Source organism: Chrysemys picta, chromosome 4 (assembly GCF_011386835.1).
Source record: "Chrysemys picta bellii isolate R12L10 chromosome 4, ASM1138683v2, whole genome shotgun sequence".
Taxonomy (NCBI): Eukaryota; Metazoa; Chordata; order Testudines; family Emydidae; genus Chrysemys; species Chrysemys picta.
This window is the reverse complement of record NC_088794.1, coordinates 125,164,632-125,190,082: the sequence shown is the minus strand read 5'-3', so window position 1 is coordinate 125,190,082 and position 25,451 is coordinate 125,164,632. Positions and strand designations below refer to the sequence as shown.

At 40.1% G+C, this 25,451-nt stretch overlaps 1 protein-coding gene across 2 annotated transcripts in view; it reads left to right on the top strand.

The window, feature by feature from the left end:
• The window catches only part of CATSPERB (cation channel sperm associated auxiliary subunit beta), a 77,515-nt gene that overhangs the window by 23,417 nt on the left and 28,647 nt on the right, over positions 1-25,451 (top strand). For both annotated transcript variants that reach the window (XR_010601140.1, XM_065595623.1), the window contains exons 5-14: positions 2,956-3,002; positions 3,789-3,941; positions 5,184-5,336; positions 5,969-6,113; positions 6,858-7,009; positions 9,502-9,656; positions 11,616-11,809; positions 16,331-16,690; positions 20,427-20,566; positions 25,064-25,261. Coding sequence is in view for 1 of the 2 variants with exons in the window: in XM_065595623.1 (XP_065451695.1) it covers positions 2,956-3,002; positions 3,789-3,941; positions 5,184-5,336; positions 5,969-6,113; positions 6,858-7,009; positions 9,502-9,656; positions 11,616-11,809; positions 16,331-16,690; positions 20,427-20,566; positions 25,064-25,261 (1,697 nt within the window). In the remaining variant the exon portion in view is untranslated. The remainder of the gene's footprint in view (positions 1-2,955; positions 3,003-3,788; positions 3,942-5,183; positions 5,337-5,968; positions 6,114-6,857; positions 7,010-9,501; positions 9,657-11,615; positions 11,810-16,330; positions 16,691-20,426; positions 20,567-25,063; positions 25,262-25,451) is intronic.

Sequence of the window (25,451 nt, the reverse complement as noted above, 5' to 3'; positions counted from 1 at the left end):
CTTCTCGAAGAAGGAGAGGTTATTCACCTTGTGCAATAACTGGAGTTCTTCTATATGTGTCCCTGAGGGTGTTCCACTATCCACCCCATTTCCCCCGCTTCGGAGCTGTCTTTGTGGGGTTTGCGATAGAGAAGGAACTGAGAGCAGCTTGCCCACATAGCCCTATATAACCTCGGTGCAGGGCACAAGGATGGGTAGGACACATGCGTGGGCTGAACAGGCACTGCTACCAAAAATCTCCAATCAAAGGTGCAGGGATGAATGTTCCCCTAAAGTGGAGCACCACAGGCACATACACTTCTCAAAGAACTCCAGTTACTGCCCAAGGTGAGTAACCTCTCCTGCTGCACGAGGGATAGGCGGTAGAGAAGCTTCATGGAAAGAAACCTGTGCTTTCTCAGTGCCCTACAGCACTGCTCTGCACCAGTTCTCTGCAAGGAATGGGCGGAGAATCTATAGACTTCACAGATCTACTGATCAGAAAACTATTTAGTGGACACAGAGCAAGCAGTAGCTGCTCTTATAACCCAGACACTGCTGTAGTGGCCACATAGTGGCTGCTCTGAAACCCGGCTCCAGGTTAGGATGACAATTCTTCCCTAGATCCCTGTGTAAAGCCCATTCACTCAAGCTTTGAAAAGGGAGCAAGAATTTAACCCAGACAATTACACACAGGTTTAAATTATTTACAGGTGTATTTGTGTAAACACTCACAAGAGGTCTCCTCATCTCCCATCCTTCGCATGAGCACATGGGGTAAAAGAGGTTTTTTAACACCAATGGATATTTTTTATGTTCTTAATTTTCATTTGTACTTGTATGTGGGTGCACAGTAGCTACTTTAGACAGGCAGATTGAAATCAGCATTCCACAAATTCAGTTCACAAACTCTGTTCCATGTAAATGCAGTCTATAGAGTAAGGAGGATTTGCTTGTCCATATCCCACAATTGTCATTTACTTTACTCGTTTGCTCAGTTGGTTATAATTTCCCAGATTAGTGGTTCTCCTTTTATTCATTCTGTGGACCACTTTAGTGTAAGAGAGGGGAGTGGGGGGAAAGGATTAAAACAGGAGGTATGGAACAGAATACAGTAGAACCTCAGAGTTACGAACACCAGAGTTACAAACTGACCGGTCAACCACACACCTCATTTGGAACTGGAAGTATGCAATCAGGCAGCAGCAGAGACAACAACAAAAAAGTAGACTCCAAAGAGAAACTGCTGAGCTCCAGTTCATTTGCAAATTTGACACCATCAGATCAGGATTAAACAAAGACTGTGAATGGCTATCCAACTACAGAAACAGTTTCTCCTCCCTTGGTGTTCACACCTCAACTGCTAGCAGAGCACCTCACCCTCCCTGATTGAACTAACCTCGTTATCTCCACACTGATATATACCTGCCTCCTAGAGATTTCCATTACTTGCATCTGAAGAAGTGAGGTTCTTACCCACGAAAGCTTATGCTCCCAATACTTCTGTTAGTCTCAAAGGTGCCACAGGACCCTCTGTTGCTTTTTACAAATTCAGACTAACACGGCTACCCCTCTGATACTCAACAAAAAAGTAAATACAGTACAGTACTGTGATTAAATGTAAACTACTAAATAAAAAAAGAGGAAAGTGTTTCTGTGCTTGTTTCATTTAAATTAAGATAGTTAAAAGCAGCATTTTTCTTCTGCATAGTAAAGTTTCAAAGCTGTATTAAGTCAATGAAAGAACAACCATAACATTTTGTTCAGAGTTACGAACATTTCAGGTTTACAAACAACCTCCTTTCCTGAGATGTTCGAAACTCTGAGGTTCTACTATACATATATCTTCTTGTAGATCCACCTCCCCTCCAAATCTCTTCATCAAGGGGAAATGAAAGAAACAATTATCCTAAAATTGTTCCCCATGTAGGTAACTGCCTTTTTGCAGTGCTTTCTGACCTTTCAGCCATTTCCTGTTCTCACTTGGTGTAATGAAGGCTTAGCTGCAGGAGATTTTAGCTTTGCAACAGAGAGCTTTTCACTTTTTCATTTATAGCCTTTTCCAGTTATCCTTCGACTAAAAAGTACTTTTCATATCTAAAAAATATTGATTTCTTTATTTTACTGCTCTAATCCTTAAACTCACAGATTTTGAAGAAAGAAGAACAGGAGGACTTGTGGCACCTTAGAGACTAACAAATTTATTAGAGCATAAGCTTTCGTGGACTACAGCCCACTTCTTCGGTTGCATCCGAAGAAGTGGGCTGTAGTCCACGAAAGCTTATGCTCTAATAAATTTGTTAGTCTCTAAGGTGCCACAAGTCCTCCTGTTCTTCTTTTTGCGGATACAGACTAACACGGCTGCTACTCTGGAAGATTTTGAAGAATCCTCCTGAGGAGAGGGACTGCCACTTAAAGGCTTCCTGTCTCTCCACTGGTGCTGAGCCAAACTCCCAGCAGTCTTCTAGGAGTTCCCTCAGCCAAAGATGTTATTTGAACAGAACCCTGAAGGGGATTTTCAAATGGTGGAGGGGGACACAATGTAACTTACCTAGACTCTGGTGGGATGGAGAATCAAGTGGAACCGGAACCCTAAAGAGAACCCATGAAAAGGTCTCTATAGGGTTGGATGAAATGTGGCACATACCACAGAGGTGATCGTTCCCTTTCCAACCTGCCGAAACCCAAAACAGCTTGTACAGGTTCCCCCTCTGTATAAGGAACAGAGTTGGTGTGTGTGAGGGAGGGAGTATACATTTATATATATATGATATATATACATTATATGAGCTGATATAAACCTTTATTTTCAAAAGTGCTGAGCATGTTGGGTACTGAGCTATTTTGAAGAATTGGCCCCAATTCTGGGAAATCTGTCCCATAAAGATGAAACCATATTGGTCTTTTTATAAAACTATATTACAGCTATTACATGCTGACTTTGATGTTTAGATAATACCTTTGTTTTTTCCCTAGTGGATTACATTAGCCTCTCGTTCAACAAAGATAAGACATTAAGCCAGGTATGGTAATGCAGTAAACCAGGTAAGGTTTGCATTGGTTGATCGTAACTGCAGTACTAATGCAACAGTATTCCCACTGATATCAGTCTATATTTTTTAACTTCCTATTTCTTTGCCATTTTTCTGTCTGAACATGTAAAGTCTTGATGTTATAGCTCATTAGTAAAAAGTTGGCATGCTATATGTCCCCTAGTTAGTTTCCTAGCTTTAAAATTGCTTTCCAAATTAATATGCAATACCATTTAGCTCATACTATGACCCTGTTGATACTTCCATTGGGTAACATTGGTGGCCCCAGCACCAATGTGGATCCCACTAAAGTCAATTAGGCTCCACATGGGCACAAAGGGCTGTCTACATGGATCTAGTTGCAGATTAAAGGGCCTAAAGTTGCAATTATTTACTTGAGCTGCTTCCTTAATACTCCAGGAAAATTCTCATTAACTTCCACTTACTTACTAGTTCCCATTTGTCCATATCACAAATCCAACATAGAGGTTGGCTTGATTCCAGATAGTTGTCAATTTCTGCCCAAAACAAGAAACCCAGGACCCGAGTAAGACTGAGTTTGGTCTTGCTGAAGGGATTTGTGCAAATGCTTGTGCAGTTTTGTTAGTCTCATGCTCACAAGCATTTCATTGAAGTCAATGGAGCTGAGCCAGTTTGCACCAGCTGAAGATCTGGTCCTCCATTCTGTTCTGAAACCAAGCTTATGATACACTACATACAAACCCATTCAAACTTTCACCATATTGAGTTCCTAATCACATATTTCCTTCCTCTTAGGTATCTACCTGTTTCTATAGTAATGATCCATACACAGAATGGTACAGTTGCTTGCCCCATAGATTTCATGGTGGAAAGACACTTTCTAGACGAGTAGTGGCATTTCTTATTGACTATCAGCAGAACACTGGAATAGGTCTTATAACTGTTCAGGTACAGTATGGAACCCCAGGCATAATTTCTGCCGCTTAGCACATCTGAACTTTAATTTATAATTTAAATTAAATTGCCCACCCTTCCATGCCATTCTGTTGTTTGTTCAAGACAATGTTTTTTGGATTAAAGAATGCCAAACAGTATCAGTGAGTATTAGAGGAGGGGGACTGAAACTTAGGAGATCTGAGTTCTATCCCTGACTCTTTCACTGGTTTGCTTTTTGGGCAAATCACTTCACCTTTCAGTGCATTAGTTTCCCCATCTGTAAAATGAGGATAATAAAAATTTATTAATCTACAGTGACATTCTCCCCTGTGCTGAAGTCCAGAGCAAGGCCTGTGTTGAGTGGAAGTGGTGCATTGGCTTGGTGTTGGACTTCTGCACAAGGATGAACTTCATCCTAGTGTTTGCAGGTGCTTTTTGAAATCTTTGCATGGAATGTGCTACAGAAGTGTGAAGTAGTAATGGTATATTTCTCCTTTATTTCTGTATATAAAATGGGTCCTTCTTTAGGTGCCTTGCACTGAAAAAAGGTTATCTGTGCAAATGGCTCTTCATGAGCAACTATATTTTGACAAGGAAAATTGAACATTTAATTGCAGTTCCCAGGGTGTTTTGTAGCACAGCTGGAAACGAAACCCAGCTCTCCTGGTTCCCAGTCCTCTGCTTTATTCACAACCCCGTTTCCCGCTCTTCAGAACTTAAGTTTCCATCTTTTCTAAATGCCACAAAAGTCTTTTCCTTCAATTACTAGAAATTAGGGAATGTTTCTATTTGACTGTAAAAAGCAACAGAGGGTCCTGTGGCACCTTTGAGACTAACAGAAGTACTGGGAGCATAAGCTTTCGTGGGTAAGAACCTCACTTCTTCAGATGCAAGATTCACTTGCATCTGAAGAAGTGAGGTTCTTACCCACGAAAGCTTATGCTCCCAGTACTTCTGTTAGTCTCAAAGGTGCCACAGGACCCTCTGTTGCTTTTTACAGATTCAGACTAACACGGCTACCCCTCTGATACTCTATTTGACTGGTCAATGAAAAGCAAAAATTTGTGCCCGGTTACACAATAATGTGCAGGTTTCTCTCTCTAAATTCCGTGTATTACTGTCACTTGCCAGACATAAATTTATAACCACTTAAATGTGCTGTACATTCTGTCTCTTATGATATTCTGTATGCTAGTGGTTTAATGATTGTGCAAAAATCTTACCTGTCTATAGTTAATATTTTTTTCTCTTTAGAATAAAGCAATGGTCTCGGTGTACAAGTTAACAGACCACAGATTGAACAGGAAAACAAAATTTCCAGTATTCTGGTTTCCAGACCCTAAGTTTTTGCCTTTTGGAATGTTTTTTCACCCAGGAAGTCACTTTCTCTATATTTATGGAAGCCAGGTGTGCATCTATGGGAATATATATGGAAGTGAAGTATAATTTTTATGGTGATTTTTAGGAATGAAAGGTCCAGTTCTATCCTTCTTGATGAAATTTTGTAAAACTCCTATCGACTTCAGCAGAAGCAAGATCAAAATGAGAAACTGTCATGCATTTTCTAACTGTGGGAAGAAATAACTTCTCACAGGGCCTCATTCTGCAGTGCTTGCTACCACTGAACAGAGTCTGTGAATGGTCTCATTTAAATCAAGTGTGACTTTGTGGAGTGAGGTACTGCTCATCTTAAGTAAGGATAGGCCTAATTCTGGGAGGTGGAGGAGAGAGGAAATACTCAAGAAGTGAATTATAGTTAATTATGAACAAATTTTAGTTACAGGGAAACGTATTGCCAGATAGGGGTTATTTTCTAAAAACATCAAGTTGTAGATTTTGTGACAGGCTAGTATTTCTGTAATACTTATGTATGTGTGCAATAAAATGTATTGCATTTTTATAACTGTGAGGCTGGGGTGTTTACTTTGATTATTTCCAGCAAATGTTAATTTGAAAAAGATTCTGTCTCTATAATACTCTGTGAGCAAGCTATGAATGCAGATAGCAGTTCAACAGTCACAATTGTTTCTTTTCCATAGGTCTGGTTTTCTGACGATGGAGGCAACACTTTTATGTTGTTAATCACTCTGGAGAATGAAATAATTATAAAAACAAATATGTGTGTTTATAGTCACTCAATTGCATTTGTGACGGACAAGGGAAACATCTTCTTTACTAAGGCAGGTGAGGAATTCAGAATTAGTTCTGCAGTGGTTAGGAACTGACCCAGGGCAGCTGCTTTGCTAACCATGCTCCGGGAAAAACAATTAAAGCTAGTTCTTCGTTACCATTATTTTACAGTACATTGGCTGAAGGGATACAAGAAATCTTTTAAACTGCTACAAAAAATAATGTATTCAATTCATATCTTCTGTTAAGTTCTGAACGAGCTGTCATTCGGTTGGAAAAACTCTGTGTTACTAACATTAACATACGCATCATTAACTGCAAAGCAGATAATCTGTTTGGGCTGAGTATCAATAATGGTATGCTCCACACTATGATTGAAGTCAGTGGGAGTTTTGTCATTGACTTAACTGATTGCAGGACTGAGCCTTGGGGCTTTGAGCCTCCAATCAGCATGCATGCATGGATCCCTTGACCCAGGCAGAGCCTCTTTGACAATAATGGACACAAGGGCTTATCCCAGTGCTCAGTGCAGGATCAGGACCTTAAATAGGAGATAATCATTCAATTACATTTGTTTGTGATTTTGTTATAAACCGTTTTTATTTATTAACTTACCATAAGCTTGTTTCTTCAGAGATTTTTAAAAACAGAGGCCTCATCCTGAGCCATCACAGCTCCCTCGGAAGTCAACAGCAGCCTTCAGCCCTATTGCAATAAACCTAAGCTCACTATGCTACCAAGTTTTGCTTGTGCAGGTGACCTATTTTCAACATCTTGTCCTATGTTCTTTCTCTGTAGGTTTAGAAAGATATGCCAAGCTTACGACATCAGCACACAATGTTTTCAATTTGTACTATGACCACTTGGGGTCTTTAAATATAATTTCTCTGAATGAATCAGTCTCTGATAGTCTGGAAATACACCTGCTTGATGTTATCACTCTAATACAGGTTAGTTGTATAACAAAATTATCAAACTCTTGTAGAATACTTTTAAAACCCCTCCTGCCTCGCCAGGCACAAAGTTCAAGGAAATTGGGTTTCATGCGAGGAAGTGGATGGAATCCACCCTGAGCCTTTGGACAAGCTGCAACGCTGCTGTGCAGCCCCTGTTTGGGTATTTCTAGTCCAGGACCTGGAATAAGTCACAGACCTTTCTTCACTTTTATGCTGAGTACAATTAAGTGTGGATCCAGTAGTCCATCTCTCCATTCCACCTCAAACATCATCGTCTGACCCTCCTATTTGAGTTCAGCACAGGTTTGCACAGGCCTTTCCCCACTAGCAGATGGTGCAATGCTATGCTTGAATAGAGCAGAAGGCTTTGAGTGTGCTCTTCACACACGAGTGGATTTCACCTTAAATGGAAGAGAGCTGAATCACCCAGTGCTGCTCACACATAGAGTGGGTGCTGGTAAATTGTATTTCTTTTTATATAGTATCTTTTATGCAAATTTATTTCCCAATGCTTTGCAGAATTTGAGTTTAAATAGTAACATTTTAATTAAGTGAGCAGAGCAATTCCCAAGCATATGATGAGACAGAATTGTGACGGGTTGGATCACAGAAACCTCCTTGGGAGCTACCACCCGATGTGCAAAGACTACCCCTGCTTCTGTTTTCCCTGCCAGCTCAGGACTCCAGCACCCTGTCTTGCTGAGCCAGACACACCCATCTGCTCCAACACAGACCCAGGGTCTGAATCACTTGTCCCAAAGCTGCAAGTTTACCTGAAAACAGCTCACAAAAGTGTGCTTGTCCTTCGCACTCAGATGCCCAACTCCCAATGGGGTCTAAACCCAAATAAATCTGTTTTACCCTGTTTAAAGCTTATACAGGGAAAACGCATAAATTGTTCACCCTCTATAACACTGATAGAGAGAGATGCACAGTTGTTTGTCCCTCCTCCCCCCCCAGGTATTAATACATACTCTGAGTTAATTAATAAGGAAAAAAGTGATTTTATTAAATACAGAAAATAGGATTTAAGTGGTTCCAAGTAGTAACAGACAGAACAAAGTAAGTCACCAAGTAAAATAAAATAAAATGCGCAAATCTATGTCTAATCAAACTGAATACAGATAATCTCACCCTCAGAGATGCTTCAGTAAGTTTTTTTTCTCAGGCTGGACACCTTCCAGGCCTGGGCATAATTCTTTCCCCTGGTACAGCTCTTGTTCCAGCTCAGGTGATAGCTAGGAGATTCTTCATGATGGCTCCTCTCTTCCACCCCTTTATATATCTTTTGCATAAGGCGGGAACCCTTTGTCCCTCTGGATTTCCACCCCCCTTCACTGGAAAAGCACCAGGTTAAAGATGGATTCCAGTTCAGGTGACATGATCACATGTCACTGCAAGACTTCATTGCTCACTTGCCAGCACACACATATACAGGAAGACTAACAGGTAAACACAGCCATCTGCAGACAATGGTCCTGGTTAATGGGAGTCATCAAGATTCCAAACCATCATTAATGGCCCACACTTTACATAATTACAATAGGCCCTCAGAGTTATATTTTATATTTCGCGTTTTAGATACAAGAGTGGTACATTTCTACAAATAGGATGATCACACTCAGTAGAGTATGAGCTTTGTAATGATACCTTACAAGAGACCTTTTGCACGAAGCATATCCCAGTTACATTATATTCACTTATTATCATGTTTTTATAAAACCATATAGATTGCACAACATCACAAGAATAATGTACTGAATAATACCAAAAGAAGAGAAGGCTTAAGAATTATGAGGAAATGAACTTTCTTTCACAGTAATAGAGAGAAGCGCATGATGCAGGAATAAGAAGTGGGAGGTTGAGTGGAGTTTAGTCACAGAGGTAAAATCTGATCAGTCTATGGGCCTAAACATAACATGGTTAACCTAAAAAAAAATCACATTTCAATTATAAATATTCCAGGAAATGTGACCCTGGTCCGTAGGTGCTAATAACGATGCAATAAGAAGTTGGCATAATACCTATTAAATCAAATGCGTAACAAGTAATTGTCCAATAATATAGTCCTTATACTTACTGGGTTTTTTTCTTACTATTTAAAAAAAAAATCAGTAAACTCAAAATAAATACCTTTGTTGCCATTTAAAAACATTTGCCAACAGTTACACATCTCAGATGCTGCAGTTTTCCCTTTACTTAGCAGAGGAAATAATTGCTGTACCTCAAATACCACTCTCTTAAGCTTGGTTACTGTTGCCTTTTTAATAGGGTGGTCTCTATATTTAGAGAGTCCTGTAGGTGTTAGAAAACATTTGTAACATTTTATGTGGGGGGAAGAAACAGATTATTTGAAATGTCCTTATTTTACTAATTTGTCTTTAATCAGTTTTCAAGGCATCAGCACAATTTTATATTTTACATTGTTTAGGCAAAGAAGAATAAAAAGAAAAAGGATAACCACCAACATTTTCCCTTCATTCTAGGAGGACGACATAGGTTTTGATGGCCCATTGTCGCCACAATACATCACTGAACAGCAAATGGTAATTTTTGAACATATCCCATTGAATGGAAAATCAAGAAGTATTCAAAAGTCAAGATTTTATGGTCTGCACAAAGGCAAGGTGTTACAATTTCGGTAAATAGATGAACTCTTGCTATATTATTAGTATCAAAGAGCATTCAATATTTTCATGTTTTAATCATTTAAAAGAGCATTGCTAAATACTTTTTTTCATAGTTTGTATTTTATTAAAAAATTTTAAATACCATTTTAGGAACGTGGAAACATTGGGCAAAGAGCTGCCCTCAATCATACTTTGCAAATCTATTGGCTTCAATAGGGTTACCAGGGTATAACCAAGGGCAGATTTTAGCTGGATATAGATTTTTCTGTCAATTTTTACTTTTTCCATTCTGCAAAGGATGGGTCCAGTCTTGGTATACTGCAAGCAAAGCTTGCACTGAAGTCCAATAGATGCTCAGTGGCCTTCAGAAAGCCTTTCTTTGCCAGATGGCTAGCAGCAAACATTGCCCTCTAATTGTCCAATGGAGCAACGTCGGCAGCAAACAATCTAGGTAAAATGGCAGAATCATGAAGGAGAGTCATAAGTGGTGTTTACTAGGAGACCATTAAGACATTGGGAGTTCAATGGTAGTTTTATTTGATTTAAGACTGTAGTATCTAGCCCTTACATTTGTGTGTGTGTGTGTGTGTGTGTTTTAATGGAGCTTGGATTTATTGCAGCTTTTTATTTACTTCCTTCTTGTGTACACTAACATCATGTGTTAAATCAGCACACCACTGGTGCGAAGGGTTTTTAGAGATAGCTGAGAGCACATAAAGCTTCATTTTGGTCTAGTTCCTGTATTGTTTGTGGTTATTTTTGGTTTTAAATTTTGTAAATGAATGTAATGCTCATGAAAATGTCCTAATACTGCTCTGCCAGTTTACATCAACTCTGCTTCTCCAGCCCAGTGCCTCATTTGCATAGCAGCAGACAGTCATAACCTAATTGTGTGTTGACTTTGTGTTGAATATAAATGTCTGCTAGAGCGTTCAATATCATTAGAGACAGTTTCTCTGGCTAATGGGTTAAATCTTACCTTCTGATTGCTGTGTGAAGGACATTGTGGCAGTACTAGTGAACAGGCACTCACCTGACACAAACCGCCACCACTACAATTCTTTGCTTGTATCAGCAGACAGGCAAAGGGCTGCATAGGTAAAGACGCTAATCAATGGTGTCAATCAGCAGTTATGTTTTAAATATGCTTTGAGCTCTGCAGCAAACCAAGCTTCCCCACTCTACCCTTGCCAGCAGTCACCTGTCTTTCTTCAGAAATAACAGTAGAAATCATCAGTACAGCCTCTTTCACTCTTCTTTCCCTTTGCATCTGGATTGATTTTTTTTCAGCTGCAGCTTTCTGATGCACCAAGAATTTACTTCAAGCTTTGTCTACACTATGGACTTGATACAAAAAAATTCCTACCGTTTCTAAGACCAGTTCAGCTGCAGTGGTGCTGAGACCACTGGGAACTCTAGTGTGGATGTTTCTCTGGCTCTGGCAGCATTTTTAGCACCATGTGTGTTAAAACAACATGGTGATTGAAAACAGCTACCATCGTAAGAGAGCCTCTGCGCTAAGTCCTCCAGAGGCAGGAACATAGTAGAAGAGGAACAGAGTGGCAGTGTCTGCTTTTGTGGTCCATGGGCTGGAATATCAACTTTAGAGGGGTTGCACTGAAGCTCCATAGCCTGCCTGCAGGTTAGGAAGTGAATTCTATCTCTGCTACACGCACCCAACATTGTACACAGTCCAACTGTTCTGGCTTTGTGTTGGAGACAGACTTGGGTAATTTCTACTCTACTGGACCTGACTAGCACCTTAGTTCATGAAAGCATATCCATTCAGGAATAGTGTTTAAACATATGCTTGACTGTCTAAACTTATGCTTAAATCCTATTGAAGTCAATTGGATTTACATATGTTCTTTAAGTACTGTTGTGAATAGGGTTGGACTTAAGCATGTGTAAATTCTTTAATTAGCGAATTGTCTAATGTAATAACAAATATATGCTTCCTGCCCATGTAGGCCAAGCGGATCAGCTACAATAGTCAATGTTTTCCATCATGAATATCCTCCACAATATTTATCCTCTGTCATCGTAGACGTTCTGGAGAGGTTTCCCTTTGAATCTAAAGATAAAAGCTTCTTTATAGATAATTCTTTAAGTATTTTGAAGGCGTCAAACACCACCAGAGTTAAGCTTCAGCTTGTTTCTGAATGTAAGTTACAGATATCATTGATTCTGTACAGTAATGAGGTCCTTTTTTTGGAAAATAACCTCTTATATGACCTTTTACAAAAAAAAAAATCCCCATTCTAGCTGTCTGAATGTACACTATATTTAACCTGCAGACAAAGGAATTCACATTTCAGTGGCGTTAGTTCTCCAAAAGTGTAAAACTGAATTTCTTTTCTATTTCTCCATGGCTAGATATCTCAAATTCTTCTCTGAGTGCTTGTCTTTGCTTTGACAAGCAAGCAAGTCCTGGGCACCAGCAAAGTGGTCGGTTCTGAAGAGTTATTCAGTATTGGCTAAATCAATGATTTCACTACCAGTACCAGCTACTTCTTTCCATGTAGGATTAATATAGCAAGTGCCTTCTCCTCAATTGACACCAGCACCAGATAGATTTATTCTACCCCAGGATCTCCTAGTACCAGAGGAATTGGAATCCCTTCTTTTGTCAGGAGACATGCACCCGTCAATATGAGTCACAAGACTGTCATCAAAACCAACTGAATCTTCAGTACTGACCAGAGCTTAGACCTTACCACAAATTACTTCATCTTCTACTGCATGCTCCACTTTTGAATTTTATGTCTTTTATCAGATTCACAACATACAGATGAGAACACACAACCTTATTTTTCTAGGAGTCCCTCCCCCAGAATATCAGTCAGAACGGGTATCTTGGGTGTCCAGGCAGGATAGGGATGCACAATTCCACCCACAGCAGAAAACCTTCTACAAGAAGGACATATGGAAAATAGAAGAGGTTCTACATTTGGTCTGCTTCCTCTTGAGTCACAGCTATCTTCTGTTTTAGATTACTTATTCCTAAAAAATAGGGGGCTGTCACTGAGTTCCATTAGAGTGCATTTGGCAGCTATTAGCAGCTTTCCCCTCCATTAGAAGGTTTCTTGTTTGTTTTTTTTCCCCTCGCCCAATGACATAGGTTTATCAAGTGGTTACTGAAACTTTTTCTACCTATTGGGATCAAAATTTGGTCCTTATAGCACTTGAGGCCCCTGTTTAAGCCTTTAGCAAGATGTTCTTTCCTACATTTGCAGTGAAGACATCTTTCTTAGTAGCTACTATGTCAGCGAAGATGAAATAGTATCCAAATTCTACCGTAATTAGGACATTCAATTACCAATAGTTTACCTTAAATTTCATGCCAATCTTGAAGAAGCAAGATTTCACTCAGTAGAGAGTATTAGCCTTTTATCTCCAAAGACTAAAGTCCTTAAGAACTCCCGGATGCTCTTTATTTCATTTGCAGAAAGGTGCCCCTGTTTCTACTCAGATTATTGAAGTAGGTTTCAGGGTGAATAAGAACATGCTATAAAATCATGACTTTAGACCCCTCCCCCCAGACTATTCTTAGAGTTCACTCCACTAGACTTTGGTCTACATCTGCAGCCTTGTTGAAAAGTATCTCTATTATAGATATTTGTAAAGAGGTAATTTGGGGCTCTATTCACACCTTCTCAAGGCATTAGGCTAGAAGTCTAGAGACTTCTGGATTGGAATCCTCTTTTGGCAGGACAGTACTTCATCTGTACTAGATAGGATGCTGAACACCCAGCTCCATAATTAGTTTATTGCTTGGGAGGAACTTACAGTGGAAAACCCACAGGGACAATTGCTCAGAGAGTTTACCTGTATAGTAACTGGTGGTCTTTAAGATGTGTTGTCCCTGTTGATGTTCTACTACCCATCTTCCTTCACCTCTGCTTCAGAGTCCCTAGCTTATGCTGGGTACTGTGATGGAGTGGCGATTGGTCCTGCCACACTGCCCTTTATACCCTTGGAATGGTGCACAAAGATAACTAGGATGCATGTGTGGACCAAACAGTTATTGCTGGCAAAAATTTCTGATCACAAGCATAATGCATGCATGCATATCTGAAGCAGAACACCCATAGAGACAACGCATCTTGAAGAACTCCAGTTACTGTATAGGTAAATAACATCTCTTTTCTTTTCCAAAATCTTAAATGTTTGAATATCAGACAGGTGATGATTTCAAATTGCATTCCTCTATTCTCTGCCCTAAAACTCCATACAGGTAATGTTCTCTAATACTTAGTAGTATTTCTAGTTAATATGATTTAAAAATTTAATTTAAAACTTGCTAGTTTCACTTTTATTTCGAGTTATTAACTTTTAAACTCCATCTGCCTTCTCTGATCAACTTACTACTTCATTACATATCTGTCTTCTATAGAAAAGTTGGGGGACAATTATATAGGTTTATTATTACTTAACATTTATATTGTGGTAGCACCTAAAGGCAATAACCTCACTGAGCTACTTTGTGCCAGGCACTGTATAAATACAAAATAAATGATTGTCCCTGCCCCAAAGAGCTTACTGTTTAGGGCCAAATCCTTTAACTTGGAGAATTCAGGACCCGTGTAGCAAGGAAGGGTGGAAACATCTAGAGGAGGGGGAGCAGGAGCGGCTCCGAGAATGGGAAATGTAAGACCCAGCCTCCGATTTGGAAAAAGATGACTCTCCTTTTGCTGACCACAGAGGTGCCATTCCAGATGGTGCCAGCAATTGGTGCAGAGGAGAGGTCCATAGAGAAGTGAACATCAAGGGTTTTATCATTCACGGTACCAAAGTAAGAGCTGTCAGGGGTACATGAGGCTGGCATGGTACCGAGCTCTGTAATGATCCTGCTGGTTCTCCTGTGTCCACCAGCACCAATAGCATTGGCTCTTGTACTGCTGGCGATATTGGCACTGACAGGGTCAGGAGCTCCCTGGCAACCACAAATGCCTCTAGCATGGCCAGTACTGAGATAGTGTCAGTATGTGGTGTTGTGCCACAGATGTGGAAGGAGTTCCTTCTGACTTTGGACTTGATGTCACCCACCTAGGTGCCAGAATCAATGGTTCCATCTTCTGCGGTACCGAAGCAGAGGAGTACTTAGACTTAGACTGCACTCTACTCTTATCCCCATGCCTAATAGACTTCAGTGCCAACAATCTCCCCTGCTTCTTATGCCTCTTCTTAGGCACTGGTGATGGTAAAAGCTGTTGGGACTCAGACATGGTATGCACATGTGCATCACTCAAGAAGAACAAAAGTATATATACCAATTGCGGGGAAGGATAGCTCACTGGTTTGAGCATTGGCTTGCTAAGCCCAGGGTTGTGAGTTTATGGATCCAGGGCAAAATCAGTACATGGTCCTGCTAGTGAAGGCAGGGGGCCAGACTCAATAACCTTTCAGGGTCCCTTCCAGTTCTGTGAGATAGGTATATCTCCATATATTATTAATTATATTATAATTATTAAACAATGAAATCAGAACTGTTTTAACAAATTTGAGACAACTTTCTCTTGCTTCATTGTTAATTATTACTAAGAAATATTCATATATAATGCTTATATTACATAGTGTCCAAAGGCCCCATAGTGCTAGATGATATACAAACACATATGAAGATCTCTAAACCCTGACGATCTAAGGAGACAAGTGATATAAAAAGAGTGGAGGGAGAGAGTGTTGGAAGCACAAACGTGCTTAGAATTCTGAGTTGTTTGCAGACTTCCTCATTTTTCTTTCAAAGTGGCCAAATGAGCAATATTACAACCACCGTTAACATATTTTGAAAAGCCATTGTATTCTAAACCCCAATTTTCACTCCCTCTAAACACTTCCTTTGAGTCTGTAACTCCACATGTTTTTTTCTCAGCCTCAGGCTGAAACTGGATATTTACAATCAGTTCAGATGAGCTGTCCTGGAGTTATACAAGCATGAAAAAAGTGTCCGGTTTTTTTATATAGATATATAATCTTTCAGTGGAATCTAGCTTGAACTCCACTCAAAATGGTTTGTTTGGTTGCTTGTTTGTTTGTTTTAAAAAATGCCATGGACTTAGTCATTTTTCCTCTGGGAAAACTATGACATATTTAAAGAAATTTTATATACAAATAAATTATAAGCAATTGAAATGGTGCCACTGAAAGAGAGTGTATTGCCACCCTTAAACTTATTCCAGAAATGGTCATTTGTATCAATACTGAAAGCTGCAAATTCACCCACCCAAAAATGCCCTTCTGTAAACCTAGGGCTGGGATGCTGCCTCCTCCTGCTGTGCACAAAGCAGCTGCAAATCTGGCTCAAGCAACTACCTGAGGGTTTCCTCAGTATCAAAATCCCATGTTAGAGTAGAGCTGAAGGTGCAGCTCTTATGTCATGGTAAGAGGAGGATCAGAGCCTATGTTTAATAAAATGTATCGCAGTTACAACAAACACAAATGTTTGAAATCCAATATGAGTTTTTATTTCTAAACTGTTACTTATGAGCATTCTTTGTTGTAATTATGAGCCAGATTCTGACACCATGATTCACACTGAATAATATGTTAATTTACATGTGGTCATACCAGTGAAGGAATAAGGTACTACTCAATTTTAGTAAGGGTGTCATAATCTGGTCCTAGATTTGCGTACTAAAAATTATTGAACAGAAAATGTAATTATTCTGTTTTCTTAATTTAGATTATAATCGTTCGGTGAAGGTTGTTTCTTCACGTCTTAATGTATTTAAACCTTCTGATATTGAGAAGACTGTGGTGATTCCTGGCTTTAGCAGCTTCCTGATTGTTGAAATTCTAGATGGTCTGAATGCTTTGGCAGATGCTACCATGCCTGAGAGAGTGCCTTTCAACAAAACCTTTTCCTCAAGCATGTGGTTTGTGCATGACTTTGGCACTAAGAATGGAAGAAAATGGAAGATTATAGTAGACACCTGTAGATACTGGGTACGAGAGCTTGATAATCTACCACTGAATGCCATTAAATACCTGGATCTTACCCAAACCTTCAATTTTGGATTCAGAGTAACCCCTGTTAATCTAGGTGAGACGTTTTGAATTTTGTTTTATTTCTTGAGCTCTATAGTCTGAACACAAAACATTAAATAGCTATTAGGCTGGTTTGGTTGAATTTTACATGATAATGGCCAGATACTGATTTCAGTTACATGTAAATTTGGAGTAACTCCAATGAAGACGATGTTCTACATTTCAAGCCCCTGCCACTTGCTGGAATTATAAACTGAAATTATACATGGTTGGTTTTGGACAAAAGGAAATTTTTGAACCATATTCTACTTACCTTCACTCTCTCTTCACACCCAAAACCAGGCTCCTTAGTATGGCCATTGTAACATTTACAACATTTTGACAGATGGTTTCTCTTTGCACTCATAACTAGGTTAATTTTAAAACTTCAAACTTGCTATAGGTGACGGGTTTGGTCACAGAGACCCCCTTGGGACTGTCACCTGATGTGCTGAAATTACCTCTGAGCCTGTTTTCCCTGCCAGCTTGGGACTCCAGAACCCTGCCTTGTTGAGCCAGACACACTAGCCTGCTGCAGCACAGACACAAGGTCTGGGCCACACCCCCAAAGATGCAGGTGTTAAGTGAAAACAACTCTGCAGGTTACTTGACTCCAGCACCCAGATACCCAGCTCCCAATGGGATCCAAACCCCAAATAAATCCGTTTTACTCTGTATAAAGCGTATACAGCATAAACTCATAAATTGCCCGCCCTCTATAACACTGATAGAGAGAGATGCACAGCTGTTTGGGTTTACTAATAAACAAAAGTGATTTTATTAAGTATAAAAAGTAGGATTTAAATGATTCCAAGTAATAACAGACAGAACAAAGTAAGTTACCAAGCAAAATAAAGCAAAAACATTCAAGTCTAAGCCTAATACATTAAGAAACTGATTACGGGTAATATCTCACCCTCAGATGTTCCAATAAACTTCTTTCACAGATTAGACTTCTTCCTAGTCTGGGCCCAATCCTTTCATCTGGTACAGTCCTGTTAGTTCCAGCAGACATCTTAGGTGTTAACTGGGGGTTTTCTCATGACTGGCTCTCCCTTTGTCCTGCTCCACCCCCTTTTATAGCTTTGGCACAAAGTGGGACTCTTCTGTCTTTCTGGGTCCCCACCCCTCCTTCTAAATGGAAAAGTACCAGATTTAAGATGAATTTCATTATCAGCTGACATAGTCACATGTCCCTGTGAGACCTCATTCTTCATTACCCAAAGGCTGGCCCACATGTACCCAGAAAGGCATGCAGGTAAATAAACCATTTACAACCAATTGTCATAGTCAATGGGAGCCATCAAGATTATAAACCACCATTAATGACCTAAACTTTGCATATTTCTAGCTTCAGATACAAGAATGATACATGCATACAAATAGGATGAGCACACTCGGTAGATCATAAGCTTTGTAATGATACCTTACAAGAGACCTTTTGTATAAAGCATATTCCAGTTACATTGTATTCACATTCATAAACATATTTTCATAAAGCATATGGAGTGCAACGTAACACTATAGACTTAAGGCATGATCCAAATTTCATTAAGTCAGTGGGAGTCTTCCCATTGACTTCAGTGAACTTTGTATCTTGCCCTCTGTTCTTAGCAAAGACAAGTAGCTTTTGGCGTCCTTGGAAAAATACGGTTGAAGAAATTTAATGCAAAGGTGAAGCTGATTTTTTTCTTTTAAAATGTGTTTTCATTTATTTTTCAATTACATATAAGCACTAGAAGATACCCTGACTTTTGGACCCTATTTTTAAAATAGTTGGCCAAAAATAAATGTGTGACTAAATCAAACCAATGGAATAAAATAATAAGAGGAAAGAGAACAGGAAGTGCCAGGGGCCACAATGATTAAACACAATTTTTCATGTAAACAGTACAGTATGGGCACTTTTTCCACTTGTGTGTTAATCACCAGTGTCACTGGGCCAGGCTTCTCCCCACCTCCAAAATATATGTTGCCATGCCCATTGTCTTGCAAGGAGGCTTACTTTCTTAATAGAAGCCATCAAATAAGGAGAAAAACAATTTTAACTCAGTCCTTGCTTTCAGGTTTCTGCTCCACCTCTCTCAGGGCCCTCTGGCAGGTTCTCAGTTCTGAGCAGCCACAGGGCTGTCTCCTTGAGCACCAACCCCCACTTTGTTCCAGGGGACCTACCAGGAGTTAGCTGTATTCCAGTGTGGCTCTCCCTCCCCAGGCACAGCCTGTGTCAATCAATCCCTCCTCTTCCTGCCCACTACCAACCCTTTATAAGTACTGAGTTGGCTCAGCCCTCTTTAACTGGCTACACTGAACTCACCTGCTTGGTCCAAGGGAGCTGGGCCTAGTCTATCCTCAGGGACTAACTGCTTTGTGACGCCCAGTAAGAATCAAAGAAAATTAAGCGTTGGTGAGAGTGTTAGAAAATTAGTGTCAGTACTTTAGGACTTGTTCCTGCACAGGAAGTAGCTTCAGTCACATGAAGAGTCTCCTTGACTTCAGTGAGTGTCCTCACATAAGTCAAGTTTCTCACATGTGTAAATGTTTGCAGGGTCAAGACATTTAAAAAGATAACTATCAGAATCCCCGGTATAGATCTCTCCCATATATGCCAATGTAAGTGAATGTAGTTGCATGGATGTATTTGATAGCAGAATTTGACCCTAAATCTGCATTTCAATCCCAGGTTGAAAACTTTAACCATATGATAGTGTTGTTGATGATGTACAAAACAAAGAGCAGCTCAGTACCTAGGCAAGGATTTTGCATCCTAAATTAGGGGTACATAACACTTCATACACATCCGGTGGGATTTTCCAAAGCACTCAGAGAGAGATAAATACAGGTCCCACTGGAAATTTAATGAGACTTGTGCTCCTAAATTCCTTAGGCACTTTTGAAAATCCCATCATAGTGCAATATACTAGCAGAATATATTAGCACAGGATGGTCAAATTTCAAAGTGATGCAGAGTTCTTCTTCCTTTTAACACACACACACACACACACACACACACACACACTGCATTGATGGATTAATGTTGGTAAGCTTTGTGGCAGAATTCTGTTTTAACAAAGAAATGGAATGAAGAATGATTGTTTGGAAAACAACAGGATGCATGATATTCTAAGCAAAAGAGGTGGCATGGAAAAAGGTACAAAGGCCAAGGTGGGTGAGGCATACCAAAGCTGCATTGCTGAGGGTAACAATATTGGTGAGAAATGAGAGCTGAGATACAGGCCAGCATAGAATTGTGCAGAGCACTGAGAATGAGGGCGAGAAGCTAGATAGTGAGAGCATGTCTGATTCAAAGACAACGGGAGTGACGTGATCGAGTGGTGAGACGGGAAAATGATTTTAACAGCGGCACAGACTGGAAAGAGTGGGATAAGATGAGATGCAGGAAGGCCAGAGAGAAAAAACTCAGGAAATTCTCAGATATGGTTCCCACAAAAATCTGCACTCATCCGTGTAAAGACACATTACAGTAACAGGTCAACTAACCTGTTCGGCCAAACTAAGAAGCGACTACTAACATTGAGGAGGAGGGCATTCAGAGCTGTGAGTAGGAGATAACTCTTCCCTGTTCACTCCATATGGACACACATCTTTTCCCTTTGAGTGGAGCATTAGATGGCAACTCCGAGTTCAAACTTTGAGTCTTGTGCTTAATTGTTCCTCACTTGAGTTTTTCCTATAGTAAGGGAGCACGTGGCTCCAAGTAATTATGATCTTCATTTCTGTGTTTGATTTCACAGCCTATCCAATCTTTCACATGCCACTAATGAAGCTAGCAGTTGGAAATCCATCTCTATTTAAAGTGAAGACAAATGATTACTGGGATGACACTGATAGTTACACGATGGAATTCTCTGTTACTAACAATTTTTACAAACAAGTAAGAGCAGACAAGTAGTGAGTAACATACTGGCTCCTACAATAGTATCTTTCATTTTTTATTTAGCAGAATTATGATAAAGGGGGGCAGAGCAGATGATTATACATTGAGAGAATTTACACTTATGTAAAAAGAACAGGAGTACTTGTGGCACCTTAGAGACTAACAAATTTATTAGTCTCTAAGGTGCCACAAGTACTCCTGTTCTTTTTGCGGATACAGACTAACACGGCTGCTACTCTGAAACCTACACTTATGTAGTGACTGGGTCATGTAGAATATCTTTGTTAAAGGACTTTGCTATGAAACATTTTCAACATTTGATCAACATTTTGTGAATATCTATTGCCTGTTGACCCTCAGTCCTTGTGTAAAGTTCTCATACATGTCACTGCGAGTTCCACCTATGGAATGAATATGGCTCAAGAATCTATCTACCTAGTATATATCATGTAAAATTACTTCCAAGGGCCATATTCCTTTTCACTTGTTTCTGTTCTCCCTCACATCTTTACCCTCAGTGTAATTTGTTATGCATTCATATTATTCATTATCAATGCAGTTTATTTTCTAACTTCCTCCAGGCAGAGACCTTGTTATTCTAGTTGTCTGCATGTGGGTCTACATGAGCATATTGCCTATGAGGTGTAAAAAATTAATGGAGATCAGAATGTAGGCTTTGGAGCTGATTAATATTAGTGTGAATACCCCATGGGGAAGTGAAACTGCCATGCCAGAACATGGAAATCTTAGATTAATGATGGGAGAGTTACCCACCAGGTTTCACCTTGACAGTCTCTTTTTTTCCTTTCAGTGTGTTTGGTGTTGGGGTAAAGTCAATGTTTGTCAGGTAATATGGAGCAACTCAGGGGAAAAATTACCCCTTTGTAAAGTTTTTCTTTTTATTCTTTCACACACACACCCTTCCATTGCTGTGGGCTCTTTCACAAGCATGACACAAGCACATAAAAATAAAATCAGCACTAGTGAAATAATGACTTGTCTACACAAGTTCATATGCTATATGTACCCACATTAATTCTATTAATCAGAACATCCCCTCTTATCATGTCATAATCCTTAATTCACCTCCTTCCCCAAAGTATCCTGGTTTTAAAAAAAAAATGGCCTTGACGTTATGACCAGAAAATTAACAAGTGTGGGCTGTGGTAGATTAAGTGGAAGAGTGAATTCCTGAGTCAAGGACACCTCACAGAGCATGTCCTGCCATCCCCTCCCCCACCCTTCCCCTTCCCATCTAAAACAGGTAGGTTGAGTACCCTGCTGATCACAACCATAGTCCTATTACATGTAGAGAGAGGCAGCTGTTGTGGTAATTAAGCATATACATTTATCACAATTGTGAGCTCAACTTTGAGAAGTGAGTGCAAGTTCATAAACGGTCACAATAAGCTATACAAATATTGATGGGAAAGGTGCAGAAGGGAGACAGACTGAATTAGTCCAAACAAAAAGGCCTACTGATCTAAGTCAGGGACTTTATTAAGATCATGCTTGGTATCCAAGAGAAGTGTGGGACCAGAAATCAATGAACCAAAATCGATGTGTCGGAAATTAGTCCTATTGGACAAAATAATGAAGAGATGGGCTATTTCACCTATCATCCCTTTTGGGGTTCTTCAAAAAAATAAGATTTGGGGAGGGAATTCAGATGGATGGAAGTGAACACAATAATTGCTGACTGCATAATTGTAACTGTAATTGCACAATTTCCTGGTGCAACTACTGGAGGAACCAACCAGGGCAGTTCTCCTCTTGACCTGCTGCTTACAAATGGAAGAATTGGTAAGAGAAGTAGAAGCAGGTGGCAACCTGGGCATCAGTGACCATGAGATGGTTGAGTTCAGGATCCTCACAAAAGGAAGAAAGGAGAGTAGCAAAATACAGACCTGGACTTCTAAAAATCAGACTTTGACTCCCTTAGGGAACTGATGGGCAGGATCCCCTGGGAGGCTAATATGAGGGAGAAAGGAGTCCAGGAAAGCTGGCTGTATTTTAAAGAAGCCTTATTGAGGTCGCAGGAACAAACCATCCCGATGTGCAGAAAGAAAAGCAAATATGGCAGGCGACCAGCTTGGTTTAACAGTGAAATCTTCGGTGAGCTTAAACACAAGAAGAAAGCTTACAAGAAGTGGAAACTTAGACAGATGACTATGGAGGAATATAAAACTATTGGTCGAGCATTCAGGGGTGTAATCAGGAAGGCCAAAACACAATTGGAGTTGCAGCTAGCAAGGAATGTGAAGGATAACAAGAAGGGTTTCTATAGGTATGTTAGCAACAAGAAAAAGGTCAGAGAAAGTGTGGGACCCTTAATGAATGGGGGAGGCAACCTAGTGACAGATGATGTGGAAAAAGCTGAAGTACTAAATGATATTTTTGCCTCAGTCTTTACAGACAAGGTCAGCTACCAGACTGCTGCACTGAGCAATACAGTATGGGGAGGAGGTGAGCAGCCCTCAGTGGTGAAAGAACAGGGTAACGACTATTTAGAATAGCTGGATATGCACAAGTCTATGGGTCCAGATCTAATCCATCTGAGGGTGCTGAGGGAATTGGCTGTTGTGATTGCAGAGCCATTGGCCATTATCTTTGAAAACTCGTGGTCATCAGGGAGGTCCTGGATGATTCGAAAAAGGAAAATATAGTGCCCATCTTTAAAAAAGGGAAGAACAGGGGAACTACAGACCGGTCAACCTCACCTCAGTCCCTGGAAAAATCATGGAGCAGGTCCTCAAGGAAACCATTTTGAAGCACTTGGAGGAGAGGAAGGTGATCAGGAAAGTCAACATGGATTTACCAAGGGCAAGTCATGCCTGACCAACCTGATAGCCAGTTATCTCATCCTAGAATGTACTGTAGATATGGGGAAGGCAGTGGACGTGCTATATCTTGACTTTAACAAAGCTTTTGATACCGTCTCCCACAGTATTCTTGCCAGCAAGTTAAGAGTGTGGATTGGATGAATGGACTAAGAGGGGAATAGAAAGGTGGCTAGATTGTCGGGCTCAATGGGTAGTGATCAACAGCTTGATGTCTAATTGGCAGCCAGTATCAAGCGGAGCACCCCGGGGGTCATTCCTTGGGTGGTTTTGTTCAACATCTTTATTAATGATCTGGATGATGGGATGGATTGCACTCTCAGCAAGTTCACAAATGACACTAAGCTGGTGGGAGAGGTAGATACACTGGAGGGTAGGATAGGGTCCATAGTAACCTAGACAAATTGGAGGATTGGGCCAAAAGAAATCTGATGAGGTTCAACAAAGACAAGTGCAGAGTCCTGCACTTAGGATGGAAGAATCCCATGCACTGCTACAGGCTGGGGATTGACTGGCTAAGCAGAAGTTCTGCAGAAAAGGATCTGGGGATTACAGTGGATGAGAAGCTGGATATGAGTCAGCAGTGTGCCCTTGTTTCCAAGAAGGCTAACGGCATATTGGGCTGCATTAGTAGGAGCATTGCCAGCAGATCGAGGGAAGTGATTATTCCCCTCTATTCGGCACTGGTGAGGCCACATCTGGAGCATTGCGTCTTTTCTTCTGTTTAATAAGAATTTGGTTTAGCCAGTTGGGTCTATATATTTTGCAACTTTGCTATAAGCTTGTGATAAGAAAGGCACTTAAAAGCAATAGCCTACCTTGCCCCGTGCTGGAACAAGTATGCCAGGTTTCCAAGTGGCTGAAAAGATTGTTTCTTCAGCAGTGTGACTGCAAGTGAGATTCTACACCAGGGACAGAAGCTGCATTTTCCATCTTGACTGTTATTTTCTCTTCCCTCTTGTGTGTGTTTTGTCATGTTTTGTTTCCTAGGAAAGGGGTTTGGACTTTAACAACAGCTCCAGCCCATCACAACTAAGTTCTTCTTTTCTCCAAAAGGACAATTATTACCATCTTTAATTCCATCTAAGAGTCTGTCAGACAAGGGTGGTAGGGGTGGGGTTCCTTCTAAAGATTCTCCCCCACTAAAGAGAAAGGGAACAAGAGATGTTGTTAAAAGGAAACCTTCATTTAATACTTTACATTTCAAATGCTTTAACTATTTTCCCTTCTGTTTCTGTATTTTTAATAAAAGGTTAAAAAAGATTTGTAATGTGTTTGCCCTGGTACTAAGCAGGCTGAGGTCTCTGTATACCAAATCCCGAACCTTGTTTAAAACTGTTTAATGTTGAATGGTGAGTGGGTCATGTTAACAACTTTGACTTTTTGGCCCCATATATTCCATCTAAATTAATGCAAAAGTCTCCAGATAAATGGTGTCAAGTCATATAGGTTAAAATTTTCCCCTTTAACTCCACCCAGCCAACCAATCAGAACAAATTATGAAGCACTGCTGTGTCTAATGGTACAGACCATTCCTGAAGAAGACTGTATGAGCTATAGGCCATTTCTAGCTTTATTTGCTATTTTCATTGTAATGGTATATTGTATATGTTTTGGATGTACTCATTTATTTTTACCATATGAACTTCCACAGGGTAAATCTTCAATAGCTGTCATTCTCACAAAAGCATCACTTGTTTGTGGTGTGTCAACAATTGTGCTAACACTGAAGAGTGGCTGTTCGTACAGTAAATCAATGCACTACATTTCTCCGGTTTCAATCTCTGCCCAGAGTTGGCTGCATGGGGACCCAAAAGACCCATATGGTTTCAAACTCTTAAAACAGTTGCCGGTAAGAAAGCTAAATAGTCAGCAAATCTATATCCAAAGAGAGTAATGTTCAGCCTCCCATTTTGTGCATCCACTTTTGTAGGAGACACTGATTTCACAAGAAAAAGTGGAAGCATGCTTATTTGCACACAAAAGTTGAGGAAGTGAATACATACACTGGTGTCAACATATTTTTGTAGATGATTTAGTTG